This window comes from Podarcis vaucheri, assembly GCF_965113315.1.
Source record: "Podarcis vaucheri genome assembly, chromosome: 13".
NCBI lineage: Eukaryota > Metazoa > Chordata > Lepidosauria > Squamata > Lacertidae > Podarcis > Podarcis vaucheri.
In genome coordinates this window covers 15,712,884-15,730,975 of record NC_138751.1, presented here as the reverse complement: position 1 = coordinate 15,730,975, position 18,092 = coordinate 15,712,884, and the positions used below count along the sequence as shown (strand labels likewise).

Here is an 18,092-nt window from a genome sequence, read left to right as displayed (position 1 = left end):
CAGATGAACATCCGAGGAGGAAACAGCAGTTCCTTAGCTCAACCAGAAGCAACTTGCAGCTGCTATACTTCCTTGTTTGTTTTTAAGAATGCATATCAGGCAATGTCTCGCTTTAAATATCCCGCCTATAAAAACGAGTTGCGTCCTAATCTAGTGCAGGGTTATCAGACCTCATTGGGCCTGGGATTGTTAAGAAAATGTCATGGGTGCCAAATACACACACACACACACACACACACAGGCAAAACACTGACCTTCCCCCATACACACAACAAATAAAACAGATTTGAAAAAAGGCACCTCCACAACCAAATAGCAACAAAAAAGGCCTCCGCAAAATCCTCATTTTAAAAACTGGGAAAGGGAAGTCTTGGGCAAAGGGGGCGTATGAGGGCACCACGTTGGAGACCTAACCTCTAGCCTGGTCCAGCAAAGAGAACTCAAGGCACATGTGGGCCAACTCAGGGCCTGCCACCAAGTTTTTCAAAACTTGCTGGGGAAAGTTGCAGAGCTGGGCCTGACACTGGGGGGGGGGTCACCAAAGTCCGGTTTTAACTACCACCCCAAATTATAATAGCAGGCCTCTGAAGATCGCAGGCTAGGCTGGGTGGAGCAGGATGTCTGTGGGAACAGGAGATTGCTCAACACCTTGGCCACAAGCTCCCATCGCAAGGATTCAGATAACTTTGTGATTCAGGGCCACATAAATAATTTGCTGTGGGGGTCTCGTGATGTACAGTTCACACACAAAGCGCTGATCTGTCTGCTTGTACGCAAGGGGTATTTTGTAGGAACAGAACGGATAACCCCCCCTAAAAAAAAGAAGAAGCAGAAAAAAGAACACCAGCAGCTGTGGGTGGTTCAGCTTCAGATATTCCTTCAAGTCGTCCGCTTCCTCCTTGTCCAACAAAAATATACCATTTCCCTTCAAGCCCAGCAGCTGAGGATGAACTGTCCTTCTATAGAGAAAAAGAACCGGTCTTCAACACCACCCAAGGGAATGAGTCATCTTGAAAACATTCCCTTGCTCGATATCTGGAAAGACAGGGTTTCTCTAGAAACTGCTGCCTGGGACCAGGGACACAGTGTGCATTTGTGTATGGGGAGTGTGTGTGTGTGTGTGTGTGTCTTTCATGTGCGCACAAAACACACACCACTCTGCTAAAACTGCCCACATCCCTCAGGAGCCGAGTGCCTCACTGCTGCCATTAGGCTGCATCCCCCACCTACCTTTCTTGCCAGCACTGGGAGGAAGGGAAGATGTTGCCGTTGCTTAGCAACGCCCACTTCCAGAGCTGGTCCAGCCCTTGGCCAGCCAGTTCAGAGGCACACAGCCTGCGGTGGTGCTGATGGAAAACAACAGGATAGCTAGCAGTGGCAACCAACAGTCCGGCCAGGGCTGGAAAACATGTGGCTGCCCCAATGTTATTGGGTTCCCAACTCTTATCAGGACTGTCAGCCAGGATGACCAACAGTCAGAGATTGGTTCCTTAAGTTTAGAGGACTTATTCTCTGCTCAGGAAAGGAAGAATCGTCGTCAGATTTCAAGGGCACATTCCAGCCAGGCAAAAACCAATGAGGAATGTGGCCTGGGAACAGGGGGAGTGGCCTCCTACAGAGAGCCCCCTGGGGGCCAGAAAGAGAGGTCTGGACTTGAACCCAGGGCCAGAGGTTCTCCATCCCAGCCATAGAGATATTCTTCCTGGAGTGAGGAGGAAGACAAATGGCAAGGCAGGTTGACTCACTCAGACCCGCCTACCCATTTTTTTTAAATCCCAGCTCGTTTGAGTGACACCTTTCTCTCTCTCTGGTTTTGAGGGGGACTGCAAGAGCGAACAAAGCCACAAGAAAACAAACCACAACCAAATAAGCAAAGCCGCCACCCTTCTCCCAGGGGGAAAGTGCCATCTCTTTGCTCAAAGGCCACGTTCGGTAAACATTTCAGTGCATCCCGGAAACTCCATCGGGCAGCGGGAATTTGGGCAGGGAATTCAAGTTTGCGGCTCCTTTTCCATTTCAAGAAATCCTTCTGCGTTTCATATACCCTTTTCCTTTTTATTTTTTCCGGGGGACATGAAATAATTTTGTTATTTTGGGGCGGAAGGAACACCTTCCAAAAAAGCAAAAAATAGAAAGAGGAGAGGTCACAGCCACTTTTGATAAAGTTCCAACTGTACCAGCGACTTCGCGGTCCCCCCAACCGAGCCGGTAATCGGGACATCTGCAAGGCAGTCCCTCCTCTCCTGGAAATAACAACCGTCCCGGGAGCCGTGGGCCAGGCCAACAAGCCTCACACCACCTGCAGCGCCGTGGCTTCTCCATCGAGCTGGTACTTGATCTGGTTGAGTTCCTCCAGCTCCTGCTGGTGCCGGTCCGTTTTGTGTCCCACTAGCGAGCGGTAGAAATGCAAAGCGAAGATGATGAAGACCACGCCCACCGGGACCATAATGATGGTGGAAGCCATGGCGGCGTTCCACCCGGAGTTGTCCGGAGAGGCCGAAGTCGGGGCCGGGGCGGTGGCGTTGCCGCCGGAAGGGGCCGGAGCGGGGACGCAGCACTTCCGAGCGGAGGCGGCGCTTCCGACGGGCAGGAACTTGACCCAGCAAATCAGCACCACCTCAGTGAGGAAGAGGAAGATCCCCAGGGCTGTGGAGAAGCCCCAGGCCAGCTCGATGTAGCGGTGCATGCGCTCGTGGGGGGACTCGTTGACCGAGTTGAGGTTGTGGATATTGCTGACGGCCTCAATGTTGGGCAGGATGCAGGTGCTGACCATGAGGGCGAAGAGGTGGACAGCCACCAGCACCGTCGTGCAGGCGCTGAACGCCACCAGCAGCTCCCGGGGGTAGTCGTAATCCTCCAGTTGCACCTCGACCATGGCCACCTGGGGGGAGAAAGGACACACATGCAGAATTAGGATCCGACACCAAATAGGCGAGGGCCAATGCCAGTCACGCTCAGAGCAGTGTTAGAAACTCAGATATATAAGCTAATTGCCAAATGGCACCTTAAAAAACCCCACTTCCTCTGAAGGAGCAGGTTTGCAGCTTGGGATCCTTTGCAGTCACTCGAGGCTCAGGTGGCCTCAGTGGCCCGGAGTGCCTTCCATCAGCTTTGGCAGGTGGCCCAGCTACGCCCCTATCTGGACAGGGATAGCCTAACTACCATTGTCTATGCTTTGTTATCCTCAAGGTTTTACGCAGGCCTCTGAAGACGGTTTGGGAACCTCAACTAGTGCAGAATTCAGTGGCCCGGTTGCTCACCGGAGCAAGACGGTTTGAGCATTTTACACCGATCCTGGTTCAACTGCACTGGCTGCCAATTAGTTTCCGGGCCCAATTCAAAGTGCTGGTTTTGACCTATAAAGCCTGAAATGGCTCAGGACCGCAATACCTCAAGGACCGCATCATTCCATATGAACCTAACCGGACCCTGAGATCACCTTCTGAGGCCTTTCTTCGTGTGCCACCTCCTCGAGAGGTCTGGAGGGTGGCAACACGAGAACGGGCCTTCTCTGCGGTGGCTCCCCGTCTGTGGAATGCTCTTCCAAGGGAAGTTCGCCTAGCACCTTCATTACACACCTTTAGACACCAGGCAAAAATGTTCCTTTTTAACCAGGCCTTTGGTTGACCTATACCCTTTTAAAATGTGGCACTTTTGTGGGGGGTGTTAGTGCGTTATTGTTGTTATTTTGATTTTATATTTTGTGATATTTTCTGTGAACCACCCTGAGACCTCCAGGTATAGGGCGGTACATAAATTCAATAAATAATAATAATTCATTGCTGTCATCACAACTGGGGCTGATAGGAGTCGGAGAGCCCCATGTTGGCTACCCCTGTGCTAAGCAGTCCGCATGTTGGCTTAGGCCCAGAAAAACCCGGCAGGTTTGCTCAGAAGTTAAGCCCTGCTGAGTTCAAAGGGACTTGGTCTTGTGTTTAGGATGGCAGCCTGAGTTTCTTTGGGATGAGGGAGCATCTAAGCTGCAGTGTCTTCGTGTGAGAGGTTTTAGTTACCAAAATAAAACAGAGCACGAGTGAAGAGGAACAGGCACTCCTAAAAGCATGCAGCAAATCCAGCCACTCCTGTGTCACATTCTGAGAGGAATTTGCAAAACACCCCACCCAGAGGCTGCACCCCGTTTTCCAGTTAACCCCTGAAATAAACTCTCCGCTTTCTACCAATCTGTCTGCGGTTTCCACACACATACTGGTTGCCGAGTCTAGAAACAGCCAGAGTCATGGCAGGGACATAAAGGGTCATTTGTCAACTTGAGGCAAGAACCACAGCTAAAAATATGTGCCGCTATAGTGTTTCTGTGCATGTACAAAACACTTCCAAAGAGATAGCTTAGTAATTCTCAGAACCACAGCCTCCTAATTCCAGCATTATTATCCCGATGTGGGAAGACAGGCCAAAGACTTGTGGCCTCACAATTGGTGCCTCTAGTTTTCAACTGAACGTGGCTGTTTGGGGCAGTGACTTGATATGGGACTAATATAATATAATATAATATAATATAATATAATATAATATAATATAATATAATTAATATGTCCCCCACAGATATCTGGGGAGCGGGCGGAGCAGCTCCTCCAATATCTCTGCAGCTCCCACATGGTGCTTTCAAAGAGAGCCAGTGTGGTGTAACAGCTGAACTAGGGACTAGGATCTGGGAGACCAGAAATCAAATCCCCACATAAATCATTGGGTAGGCATGTCAGCAGATCTCCCTCACGGGAGCGTTGTGAGGAAGCAAAGAGGTGGCTTGCAGGAGGGCAACCTTCGCTGCCTTGAGCTTCTGGGAGGAAAGGCAGAAAACAACCGGAAAATGAGGGTTCTGTACAATCTGCATTTGGTGCCATTCGCCACGGCAAAACACACACACAATTCAGCGGCTGAGGCAAAGACTCATCATGGCTGCCCTTAGAAGCGGCATTCCTGCTAAACCCCAACTTGGCAGTGGGACCCTTTGCAGGGATGGTGGGGCGGAGGGGAGAGTGTCCCATATTCCCATTTGTTCACAGCTCCAGCTCTGGCTAGGATCCCAGGGGCTTGGCAGTTTCCCCAGAGAATGGGGATGGGGATTGGTTTGGGGGGCAGAGGAGAGAGAGAGAGAGGGAGGGAATGGCAGGGGAAGGAAGGATTTAACCCACAGCAAGAGAGTTTCCCACAGCCTGGGAAGCAAAGGAGGAGCAAGGGGTTTAAGGAGTCCGTTCCCCGACAGATGGGGGAGCCCCTCCAAACAAATGGAATCGTGGCCTTAAAAAACCTCCCCAAAGTAACCCAAAGTGGGGCTGCTGCGTCACCGCAAACTAACCCCCTCCGACCTCGAAGCCCTGAGTCAAGTTACGCTGGGAGGGAGGCAGTGGCGGCCGAGGGCTTATTTTCAGAAAGTGGGCCACATTAAACCGAGTGATGACAGCTGGCTGGCAAGGGCCCTACGAGGCAGCACGTGCCACCGACTCAGCTGGAGGTGACAGGGAATGAATGGATAGAATTGGAAAGTCGGGGGGGAAGGGATGGGGGACCCACAGCCAGGGTTCAAACACCCCCCCCCCCTTGCAGTCTGCTACTGCAAGGCCTGGCCCTCCAATGACAAGGCTCCATTTCTCTATTTTCTTCTCAAACATCCTGGCCCCCCAAAAGCTTCAGTGACTCAAGAGCATGTGCAGAGCGTGAATTTTATTTCTATGGCGGTGGTTCTCATTCCCTCCCCCCTCTGGGCCACACATTCGGAATAAAAAGCTGCTCACACCGCCCCGATTTTTTTATTAATAAGAAAGGCATTTGAAAACAAAAAGAAGCAACTCCTAGCAATGCTTGGACTCAACAGAGAACACAACTACTTTATAATATGATCATAAAATATAAAACGAGGCTGCTACGTAGGAACATGAATCACTGCCAAAATATAATTATGAACGAGCCTCTTACATATGTACTTTAAGTATGTATACAAGCTCAGTGAGAGGTGTGAGCTTGCTTTTGCCGGGTAATCTCATTTATATTAAGTTTAATATGAGACTCCCATTCTCGTTTCCTCATCAACACAAAGAAGCCTTTCTCTTTTCTGATCTTTCATATTTGTCAGACTTGAAAATCCCTGTTCACAGCAATATGCAGTGGAGAACTGTAGAAGAATAGCCAATTGCTCTTGAAGAGGCGCGTGGGTAGTTTCTGGTTGTACAGCCGTACCTTGGAAGCCAAATGGAATCCATTCCAGAAGTCCATTCGACTTCCAAAACGTTCGAAAATCAAATCGTGGCTTCTGATTGGCTGCAGGAAGCTCCTGTAGCCAATCAGAAGCCACGGAAGCCCCATCAGACGTTTGGGTTCCAAAAAAACATTCGAAAACAGGGACAATCGCTTCCGGGTTTGCGGCATTTGGGAGCCAAAACATCCGAGTTCCAGGGAGTTCGGGTTCCAAGGTACGACTGTATATCCCCCCCCCCCCCGGCAAAAAAATTATTTTGATACTATACCGCACTGAAATGTTTCTTTGATTGTCCTTGAATCTTCCCCCCACACTTGCTACCCTCTCCTTTGAGAACCACTGACTAAGGAAAGGGAGCCTCATCTAAACGCCTCCCCACACCCACTGGAAACACATTAATACTCAATAATTGAGTATTAACAGCTGTACAAACATGAGAAAACCCCAATAGCTGCATGTTAGCTTCGGGGGCAGGACTGCTGGCTAGGTGGCAGCAGCTGTAGCCTAACAAGTGCCTCTGAGCATATGCAGAGTGCCTCCCACATGCAGAGTGAGGAAGACAGACAGGAGAGGTACAGCAACCTCCAGATGTCATTGGGCCCTCGCCCAACTCCCATCCACACAAAGTCAGGCGGTGATGGGAATTGTAGTCCAACACCATGGGCTACCTCTGCCCTAGGCCCAGAAGAAAGCTACGGCTGGATCTGCAGCAAATATTGTGCCTTGCTTGGAGGGGAGGAAAGGAGGCTCCCTCACGCAGCTCCCTGCTCTGACCACTACACTACACTCCTGCCGCCCTTTGGCCCCCAGGATTTTCCGCTTTAAGAGTGATCCAAATGACAAAGTTCATGGCCAGAGTCCCCCACACCCGCTCTGAGCCTCACTGGGAGGTCCCTTTGGAGAGCGACTGGCCGAGAAACCCAGAATATCGGCTCAGTCAGGCACACAGGGTCACTGAGGGATTTTGACCAAGCGTTCAACTCTTGGCTCCTGCAGCCCAGCGAGGGCCTCCTGCCAACAGCCGCCCTGTTCACAAGCTCTAGGAAACTCACAAGCAAAAAAGCAAAGAGCCCCCAATGCACATTTGCCTTCCCATCATTCCTGGGAAGCCAAAGCCCAAAGTGTTTGTGCACCTCTGAGGCAAATTATGTAAGCAAGGCACGCTCACCAGGGTCATACATCGTCTCCCAAGCAAGACTAGGCTAGAAGCCCCCCAAATTGCTACGAAAAATGAGAGGTGCAGGCCACAGGCATGCCTGGAAGTATGCGGGAACTGGCTGCGCTTTGTCCATTGAACGAGAACTCTCTGCATGTGCCCAGAGGCACTCTGCTCCCAAACGATTTCGCCTGCTGCAGGACCAAGGCTTGGAAACAGACTTTCTAGGTTTCTGCCGTGACCCACAATTTCCAGGTGACCTTTAACCGGTGATTCAGCCCCCTATGGGAGAAAGTCCCCGTTCATTAAACAAAGCAGGACAGAAGCAGCTCTGGGTGCACTCAGAGGGCCTCACAGGGATCCTTACAACAACCTTGCGAGGTAAGCCAGTGACCTTCCCCGCTCTCCAGCCGGCCAATCATATTACAGGGCAGGTGGTGAGAGACTGTGGCAGTTTGCCTAAGCAGAGGCGAGATTCAAACTCAAGACTTCTCCACCTCAAAGCCCAAGCATCTTAGCCACCAGCCTTCCATTTCCAATCTGCCCACCCCACGCCGCCACCCCCAAACCAAATGGCGCTCCCGTCAGAGAAGAGCCTTCTTGGCGTTGCGTTTCACAAGCTCCCCCACCCCAAAAAACTGGTCCTGAAATAGGCCTTGCAGCCGGTCTCCCTTCTCATATCCTCCCTTCCCTGACTAAGCTCCCCCTGTTGCTTTGGTTACAAGCAAATGAGATCACGCCGTGCGGAATGCAGTCTTGCCTTGGGACCTGGCTGGCCAAAGAGGCAGGGAATCTAAATGCGCCAGGCCTGCGCTGCGCTTTCTCCCTTTCAAGCCCACCCTCTTTTCAAGGGAACCTGGGGCGGCTCGGGTACGCAGGCCCCACACCCCTGCTGCTATACTCCTCCGACAACCCTTCGAGGTGGGTTGGGCCTGGAACGACCATCTGGAGGTCAGCTTTGCGCCTAAGTGGGGATTAGAAAAGTCCAAAACTCCACAGTTTATAAAGTCCGGCACCTTAATGCAGGTAGAGAAAGCGCCTTTTAAAACAGGCCAATCTGGGGCCAGGGCAAAGGACAACGAGCCAAGGCAACCACAATAGGAAGGAACAGATGGAGGAGACATGGGAGCAGCCTTCACATCTACGCTTGCAACGGATAATGGGAAAATAAGCCCCATGGGACTCAGGATTGTATTTCCAAGTAGACACGCCTAGGATCCGGCTGCGTTAAAAATCCATGCAGCCAATTTCGCCGTGGGCATCAGTTAACTACCTCAGTTCAAGCCATCTGTGCGATATGCCCATTCATTCAGGCGAAATATGGGGGTCATATTACAGCCATATAGCGAAGCAGTAGGACTGCAGCTCAGTGGTAGAGCATGCAAGGAGGCACTGTGTTCAATCCCTGGCTCTTCCAGATAGGACTGGGGAAAACGTCAGCCAGAATCTCTGGAGAGAAGCTGCCAGTCAGTGTAGACAGCACTGAGGCAGATGGGCCGGCATAAGGAAGCTCCCTGGAGATGCTGGAGGGTCTACATGCAAAGCAAAAGGCTCTGCCCCTCAGCCATGGCTTCTCATCCCCCACACAAAGCAACAGACTTTCATGGGGTTCCTTACACAGTTATCATCATGCTGCCCTGCCACCTCACAGGGTTGTTGTAAAGGAGAAAGTACACACGATGTGCTCCGTACGTGCAATAGCCTTATACTTGAAGGAGCGTCTCCACCCCATCGTTCTACCCAGACACTGAGGTCCAGTGCTAAGGGCCTTCTGGCGGTTCCCTCCCTGCGAGAAGCCAAGTTACAGGGAACCAGGCAGAGGGCCTTTTTGGCAGTGGCGCCTGCCCTGTGGAACACCCTCCCACCAGATGTCAAAGAGAACAAAAACTACCACACTTTTAGAAGACATCTGAAGGCAGCCCTGTTTAGGGAAGCTTTTAATGTTTGATGGACTATTGTATTTAAATATTTTGTTGGAAGCCGCCCAGAGTGGCTGGGGAAACCCAGCCAGATGGGCGGGGTATGTACGTATGTATAAATAAATTATTATTATTATTATTATTAATGACAACTGAAAAAGGCAAGAGATAGGGAGCTCTGCTGGGGGGGGGGAGTATTTGGCGATGGTTGAAAGGACTGATGGTCACACAGGGACCCGGGCTCAAAACAGAAGGACAAGGAATGAATAAACACACACCCTCAAGCACAGATACATATGCAAGCATTTTGTGCATTGATGTTCTAGTGATGATTTCTTTACAAGGAGGTAGTTGGTCTCCCCCCCCCTTTTTTTTTTTTTTTTTGCAGATGCTGCTGGGTTTTGAATTGCAAGCAGGAGCCTACAGGATATAGGGTGCGGCGTTCTTCAAAGAAAGTTTACCTAAGGTGGGAGAAAGCCAGAATCTGCTGGATGGGATGGGCGGCCCGGGATCACAGGAAGAAAAGAAAGCAGAGGAAAATCATCCGGAGCCCAGAACTGAAGGCTGGGTCCATGCAAGAACCGCTAAAGCCAACAGCGTGGTTTTAAGAGCAGAAACTTCAATCAGATACAAGTGTGTGTGTGTGTAATCATCCCCATATCACCACCATCCTGTTTTCAGTCCTTCTATTTCTGATGTTCAGGCTGTGTGTGTGCCACCACCCACCCACAGGAGCGAGACATCAGCAGCTTTCTAAGAAAATCAGTTGGGGTGGGGACCTTGAGAGGGTGAAAGCTGTGAGGGCTGACCATGCCAAGTAGATACAGAATGCTAACTGTGTGCGAGTGGCTTTGGATCAGAAGCACTTTGCGCTGCAACATTTTGTTGCGAGCCCCCAACTATACAGACTGTATTTACAACTATTGCAGAATGGCGGCATCTTAAGCAAAGCACTTCCAATCCTAGGTAGAATGCCTTTCTCTCACCCTGCAAAATAGCTCAAGGCAAGACGTCCATGAGCATGTGCAGAGTGCCTTTCCTTTGGAAAAGGAGTTTAAGAAGGTTGTTGTTGCATTTCCCCCCCAAGGGACCTAAAAACACATTGCTTCTAAGTATACGCACAGTGTAATTCCCTTCTGACCAGGAGCAATTATTTTCGTAAGGCCAGCATGTCAGTGAAAGTAGGATCTTTGAACTGCATGCTGTTTTTGTTTTTTAAACAAACACTAAATACACACACACACAAACACACACACACACGATATTTTCTCCAACTTTGCATCCTTCTTTCTAGTAAGACCAGAAAGTTAAACTCTATCCAAATAGTGTTGCTGTTTTGCTCACTTTCCACATGGCTGAGTCCTTTCGTACGCCCCACTTACGAAACACCCCAAAGTGGAAGTTTAAACCGCATTCGAGATGCTTAATTCCAGGAGAATCCATGTGAAAGGGAGAAAAGAGGAAGCAAAACGAGAGTTTTGGGTCACCAGAAAGTAAAAAAAAAAGTCTGTAAGTGTTTGGGTTGCAAAGATCAACCAGCCAGATGGAAGCCCAGCCAGATGGGTGGGGTATAAATAATATATTATTAATTATTATTATTATTATGAGTAGCCTGAACTTGCACATTTAAAAACCAGAGGCGCCAAATTACCGTACATGGGCATCTTGCTTTAGATGTCTCCCTGCCCCCGAACAGTTGTCCATCTGTATAATTTCATTTTTATTTCCTGTCCCATTTCCCTCTCCCACCAACCTTGCCTGCCTCTTTTCTAGATGCTTTTGGCAATCAACAGGCTGAAATATTGGCCAAGGCACTCATTTGCCTGTAAGCAAATATCCCCAGGCTGCCTTCACCCAGTTGTGCATTTCTTGTATCTGGGAGTTCTGTCTGGAATTAGTAAGACATTTGTTACACACTCAGTGTGTCTCTTAAGAAGCTTCCAAGCAATCCTGTTATCAGTTAAACAGATATATATTATTCTGGTGGCAGGGGCAAGGTTAAAAAAAAATCAAAGAAGGATGCTTTGAGAAAATGCAGTGCACAGCACTCCACTCTCCAATTCACTGAATTCACTGCGTATGCTCATTTGGAGCCAATCTGTAGGTGCTTATAAATAATAAAAACAAGAAGGGCTGTATAATGACCATTAGGAATTGCAGAGCAGGTTTTGAACCCAGCTCTGCATCTGATTTTTGAGGCACTGGCAACGTGGACTGGCAAACGGGCTATGGGCCCAAGACAGTGTGATGTAGGGTGGCACCCACACACAGATTCAGGCACACAGCTGGTCAGGCTTGTCGTCGAAGACAGAAAAGCCCACAAGTGGTTCTCTTCTTTCTTGGCTGCAAAATACAGTAACAAGAAACCTTCCACAGCACCCAAAAATCAGCTGCTTTACTCTGCCTAATGGTAGGGCCGGCCTGAGAACTGGAGTCATGTCTCCTACTTGTGGGTTTCACGCAGGCAATGTCTGGTTGGCCACTGTGTGAACAGGATGCTGGATTTAGAAGGGCCTCTGGCCTGATCCTGCCACAGGGTCTTCTTAGGAGAGCAGGGTTCAATTCCCCACTCAGTCCTGCAGGGTGACTCTAAGCCAATCACTCTCTCAAAGTCTAACCCACCTCACAGGGTGGTTGTGAACATAAAATGGGTTGGGAAGGAAAACCCTGCATCTTGGAAGAAAATGTGGGGTTCTAATTTTTTTAAAGTACAGTGGTACATTGGTTTTCGAACATGATCTGTTCCGGAAGGCCATTCGAGTTCTGAAAAGTTCGTCAATGGAGACGTTCGAAAACCGAGCTACAACTGTAATGGGAATTATTTTACACAATATGCTGGGGTCAAAGGTGGCAATTCTAAGCATTCAATGAAATGCAGGGGAGCCACAATTTTGTGGTTAACTTGGATTGAGGGGTTCTCTGTGCATGCTCAGACACCCTCTCTACTTCTGACGTGTGGCAGAATCCCTGGCGTTCTGAGGTTAAGGCCTACGAGCAAAGAGAGTTGTGGAGAAGAACTGAGAGAGGGAGGTTTGAGATGGCTCCAAAATGCAAAGTCACATGACAAGGAACATAAATCTAAGTCCAGAGAGTATTTTCAAACCATGTGGGAAAGACAGAGCCCTTTCCAAGACACCCAGGATCTGAATTCGTCACATTGCAGCACACACCAAATTCTTAAGCACATCAAAAGACTGCCTTATTGTGGCATAAGCTTTTGTGGACACAATCAGATACACTTAGGGCACCTTCGAACATTAGGGGTGCATTTCAGGGTGGACATACTGCTTTGTTTTGAGTCAGTAAATGTCCCACAACTTCCTGATGAAATCCTGTATTTTCTTTTTTTATTATTCCAAAAATGTTCTGGGGTGGATTTTTTGTACTATAGCATCAGAAATGCACCTCCAGATGGCAATAATGAAGCAGGAAGAAGCGTGGGCATTACAGTCTAAACCCATCACTAAAGTGCCATCATTACATCCATGGCATATTTGCACTTGCAAAACAAAAAACCAGCCCAATATTGGGAGGGACTACTGGTCCACAGAAACATGTGCCACAACAAAAGGTCTTGCCTTTAAAATGCCGCAAGACTCTTTGGGGTTGTTTGCAGATCTGTTTGGAAGGAGAAGAGGCTGGGGGGATTTGAGATCTCTCTCCAAATCAACATCCGTTCCCCAGCTGCTGGCTTAGTTTTTTAGCTCAGCGGCAAGTCAGCACTCCCGAATCTGTCTTCTCTTGCAAGGACCGGGGCCCTGTTCCTACATGCTCACTGCAGCTGAACAACAGCCGCACAGAAGGACCACTAGGCTGAAAGCATCTCAAGCTTTCCACCCTATTTTGGAAAGGATAAGCGAGGATGAGAGAGAGAAAGAAGAATCTACCATAATGGGGGGAACCACACCTAACTTCTCTGCTCCAACCCACCAACTCACATTCCAGTCCCCAAGTGTCCTGCATGGAACCGCTCTGGAAATACCTGATCCTGTTTTACAAAAAGAGTAGATTTTGGTCAAAACACCCAGGCTCTTTTCATAACTCTGGGAAGCACCCCCTCCTTGAACCACAAGCCAGGGAGTCGGACAGGAGATCGAAGGCTGCAATAGTTAATGTACTAGGATTATCTGGGACAAGGGAAGCAATGACCAGTGGTTAGTGCAGGGAGATGTCCAGGTTCTCCTTGGAGGAGAAAACCGTAAGCAGGCTTAGCAGGGTGTGAAAAGGAAGCAGGGCCCATTCAGAAAGTGAGCACAGTGCCTAGCGGTTACATCCCAGGAACAAGTGCTGTTGCTTCTGTGTTCTCTGGGCAATGTGAGGGATGCACCCAGTTAGGAAGCATTATATGGCCAGGGGATCAGCAGGTCTGGGTTATTTCTTGGCTGGGGTGGGGTGGAGTGGGGAAGTACAGTTACAACAGTTTTCCCAAATCTGGGTCTCCAGCTCTTTGGGGACTACAATTCCCATCATCCCTGACCACAGGTCCTGCTGACTAGGGATGGTGGGAGTCATAGTCCAAAAAAACAGCCAAGTTTGGGGTTAGAACCACAGCAGTGTAGAGTTGGAAGGGAACCCGGAGGGTCATCTAGTCCAACCCGCGCCAAGGAATGTCAGAGTAGCCTTCGCCGACCTGGCGCCCTCCATGCGCTCTGGACTGCGGCTCCCACCAGCCCTGGACGGGACGCGCGCTGCGAGACCAAAACCTCGTGTGTGTGGGGGGAGGGCGCCCCGGGGGGCCTGGCGGGAACCCCCCGGGTCGGGCTCCATCCTTCCCAAACCGCGGGGTCTCTCCTTACCATGGCGAAGCCGGAGAGCAGCGCCGAGGTGCGGCTGGACGCCTTGAGCTTGGCCCGGCTGAGGTAGAGGCGGCGCCAGTTGAGCGCATGCAGCGAGTGCTGGTTGGCGCTCATGAGCTCCAGGTAGCTCCGACGGACGAACTCGCGGTACGTGGCCGAGACGCCCAGCGTCTCCGAGGCCTCGGGGTTCAACGGCTCCCGCTCGCCGTCCGCCCCGTCGCCGTCCGCCCCCTCGGAGCCGCCGGCCGCCTTCATCAGTCCCGGAGGAGGAGGGCGGCGGGGCCGGGCGCGGCGCGGAGGAACAAGCGGTCGCAGCAGCAGCAACGCCGGCCGAGGGGGCAGAAGTTGGGGGGCTGGAAGGGGCGGGCAAACTCCGAGGGGCTGCGAGGAGGGAACAGGGGGGGGCGCAAATAGGGATGGGGGGCGGAACCCCCGGAGGAGATGGGATAAGCGGGGAGAAAGTAGCCGCCAGGTGTTTAGCCGGCCATAGGTTGGAGGGGGCGCCCGGAGAGGAAAGTGTTGTGGGGGAGGCGCCCTCCTCAAATTGGGGAGAGGGGGCAGCGGGAGCGCGGCGAGACCCGCGAAGATCAAAAGGAGGAGGCGGCGGGGAGGAAGTGGGGTGGGTGGGAAGGAGGGCGGAAAAGAGGGGCGTCGAGGGGCGTCGGGGAGCAGAGGAGGGGAAGCCCCGTTGGCGGGAGAGCACGCGGATCCGACGCCGCGCCGGGGCGAAGAAAGTTGCGCTTCGCTCGGGCGGCGGGGCTGGGCGAGAGAAGGCGGGCGGGAAGGAAGGAGGGAGGGAGAGAGGGAGGGAAGGAGGGCGGGGAGAGAGAGGGAGGGAGGCAGAAAGAGAAACAGAGGAGTTTGCTCTGGCCGCGGGCGGCGTTTAAAGGGGAAGTAGCGACGCGGCAAAGATCCGTTTCCTTTTCGCGAACGTGGCTCGATTTTACCCTCCCAACAGCCCTGCGAGGTAGGAGAGGCGCGGTGAGACTCCGCATTGCGAAGCGGAGCCTGGTCTGCAGGAAGCGGGACCGTCCGGGGCGGAGATGGTTACGGCGCAGGCCCTGTGCAGGATTACTCAGAAGTAAGGCCCTTGGAGCTTCGTGCAACTCGCTTCTCTGAAGGGGCAGGCGGGGAGTAAAAGGGATCCAGGGAACCTGCTCAAGCCGTGATCCACAGGCTGATAGTCCGCTCCCAAAGACCTTCCTTTTTTCTCAACATGTCTGTGGAGATCGGGCTGCGTCTGTATTGGAACTTAAAAATACCTTGTAAGATGTTTTATCACTTGTTGTTTGCTACCTTGGGCCCCTTTGGGAGGAAGGTTGCGATATGAACATAATAAACCAGGGAAAGAATGAAAGAAAAGAGTTTTCTGATTCAGAATATGAGAGTACAACCGTTGGCCGATTAATATTCTACTACAGCATTTTAAATGTGTTTGGGTGGGTTATTGTTTTGTTGTTTCTGTTTTAACTGTCCGTGCTTTTATCTTGTATTTTTTTATCTCGTGAACTGCCCTGAGATCTTTCTGTTAATCAGTTTCATTAAGAGTTTACAACGTGCGATACAATAAAAACCAAACTAAATAAAATTAAAATTAAAAACACAGAAGAAGAAAAATAAATGAGGGAATGAGGGAAAAAAGACAGGAGAAAAAAAGAGAATAAAAAAGAGAGATAATATAATAAAGCACAAAGTTGTGTATCTCCATTATATTTTAATTTTCAAGCCACGTGCAGAGAAGTGAATCTTGCCAAGAGCTTTGCTTCTTCATCTTCACACCCTGAGAAAACCCCCTCATACCCGCCCTGAGATCTTTTGATGAAGGGCAGTATATAAATCTAGCAAATAATAATAAAAGCACCTGATGTGTATGAGCAGCCTGGATAGCCCAGATGGCTAGAGTGCTGAGGTTGCAGGTTTGATCCCCGGATGGGACAGCTGCCTATTCTGCATAGGGTTGCATTAGATCAGGCATAGGCAAATTCAGCCCTCCAGATGTTTTGGGACTACAATTCCCATCATCCCTGACCACTGGTCCTGTTAGCTAGGGATGGTGGGAGTTGTAGTCCCAAAACATCTAGAGTGCCGAGTTTGCTTATGCCTGCATTAGTGGATCCTCAGGGTCCCATCCAACTATGATTCTATGGGGGACGCTCCTTGGCTCCACCAGAAAAGGCACGTCAGATGAAACCAGTTCTCTGGGAGGGGAAGCATTAAACAGAGACTTGAGCAAGGAGGCTGGCTTCTCATTTAGGGCAGAGGTTTGGTCAACATACAACACAGCAGTGCCACACCAGCAACACAGGGCATGTTTGGTTTTTATCACTGTGCCAAAAAAAAAATCATTATAAATAACATGCCTTATATTTACATTTGAGCAGGTGAACCTGACCTGAACTGGATGGTCAAGTGTGCTTGAAGGAGTTGCTGAACATTAACTGGCCTGGAAGAACTTCATTTGTAGCTGAACCTTAAACAGGAACTGAACCAAATCTTTTCATGATTTGACTCACTTGCTGAGGAATGGCTGGCAGTCAAAATATTTGTGGGCACCAGGCTGGGAAAAACTGGCATACAGTGGTACCTCAGGTTAAGTACTTAATTTGTTCCGGAGGTCCGTACTTAACCTGAAACTGTTCTTAACCTGAAGCACCACTTTTACTAATGGGGCCTCATGCTGCCGCCGCGCCACCAGAGCACAATTTCTGTTCTCATCCTGAAGCAAAGTTCTTAAACCGAGGTAATATTTCTGGGTTAGCAGAGTCTGTAACCTGAGGTACTACTGTATAGGAGTTCAGCCTTAAACTTAACCGTTTTTCCATATTTTGGGGTGCCCCGTTGGCTGTTTACAAACACTGTGTTTGTCACCCAAATGCCGAGCAAAATATTTGCTCTTAAACAGGTACACCGAAACGTTAAGCTATTGCTTTTAATGTCACAGGGACAGACCATTGGTTTTTTATTATGAGCATTGTACTTTTATGGCAGTACAATGTCATATTTATACATTACCCAGATAATTTCCTACAATTAGATTAGCATTTGAGTCAATGTTTGTATGCTTGTTGTACATGTGGTTTTAAAAAACAACAATTACCCTGATTTTTATACCTAAGCACACAGAGATTGCTATTGGAATAAATTTATTATTTTCTCTGTCTGTTTGTCAACCACCCCCACTCTCAGCACTGCTGTCCCAATTAAAAATCAGAGTTGCCAACTTTTGCTTTAAAGTCGCATTGTTTGGTCTTAAAACCGAGAGATCTGACCACAGATGTGCTGCGTTGGACCTGCTGCAAGCCGGCAAGGCTGACCTGTGGCCAGTCATAAGCCACCTTCATGCGCAGTCATTTCGGATGGGGCACAAAGCAGGTGGAAAGGCCAAGGGGGTCAGTTGGGAGATGCTGCCAAGGGGGTCAGTTGGGAGATGCTGCCAAGGGGGTCAGTTGGGAGATGCTGCCAAGGGGGTCAGTTGGGAGATGCTACATCTCTGCCCCACAATGAAGGGAGGGTGTGGGGCAGAAGGAGATGTCAAAATATTGAGACAATTGAATGGACTATCCCATCAAGGGGAAGTTGGGCAGTGGTAATTCTGCTAGATATGGAGACCAGACCACTGGCCAGACTTTTCCTGGCGACCGCCAGATGGGCTGGCCACACACAGCGGCAGCTTCAGAATAATTTGTCCACCCATGAGGCTGCATGCACGCCATTGCATTTAAAATAACGGGAACTGTCATTTACATCTCATAGAGCTGCAATTTTCAACACCCTTGCAAACAGCCAAGGAGAACTTTCAATTTTAGTTTTACAAACACAGTGGCAACTTGGTTCTCAAACACTTCGGTACTCAAGCAACTTGGAACACGGTTTGCAAACTTTTTTTTGGAAGCCAAACGTGTTCCGTTTTGAGTGTTAGGCTGAGGTCTGTCTGGCTTTGCTATTTATTTTGCGTTTTTGTTTTTGCGGCTCTTTTTGGTTTTTTTTGTGATTGCGTGGAACCCAGT

At 49.9% G+C, this 18,092-nt stretch overlaps 1 protein-coding gene and 1 long non-coding RNA gene across 2 annotated transcripts; one reads left to right on the top strand and one right to left on the bottom strand.

Annotated features, from left to right (window-relative positions):
• Positions 1-1,576: 1,576 nt before the first annotated feature.
• ORAI3 (ORAI calcium release-activated calcium modulator 3) lies at positions 1,577-14,872 on the bottom strand. The gene is made up of 2 exons (XM_082196228.1): positions 14,086-14,872; positions 1,577-2,881 (listed from the first exon to the last, which is right to left on the bottom strand). Exons 1-2 carry the CDS (start codon positions 14,338-14,340, stop codon positions 2,291-2,293), a joined length of 846 nt encoding a protein of 281 aa, XP_082052354.1. The 5' UTR covers positions 14,341-14,872; the 3' UTR covers positions 1,577-2,290.
• LOC309517173 lies at positions 14,102-17,305 on the top strand. The gene is made up of 2 exons (XR_014213165.1): positions 14,102-14,232; positions 15,044-17,305. It is a non-coding gene; the product is annotated as an uncharacterized lncRNA (long non-coding RNA).
• Positions 17,306-18,092: the final 787 nt, after the last annotated feature.

Bases quoted from the DNA above. Each gene is read 5' to 3' on its own strand.
- ORAI3 (XM_082196228.1), bottom strand. From the start codon at position 14,340: ATGAAGGCGGCCGGCGGCTCCGAGGGGGCGGACGGCGACGGGGCGGAC. The intron at 2,882-14,085 runs GTAAGGAGAGAC...TTCTCCCCCCAG, and splicing joins TGCTCTCCGGCTTCGCCATG to GTGGCCATGGTCGAGGTGCA.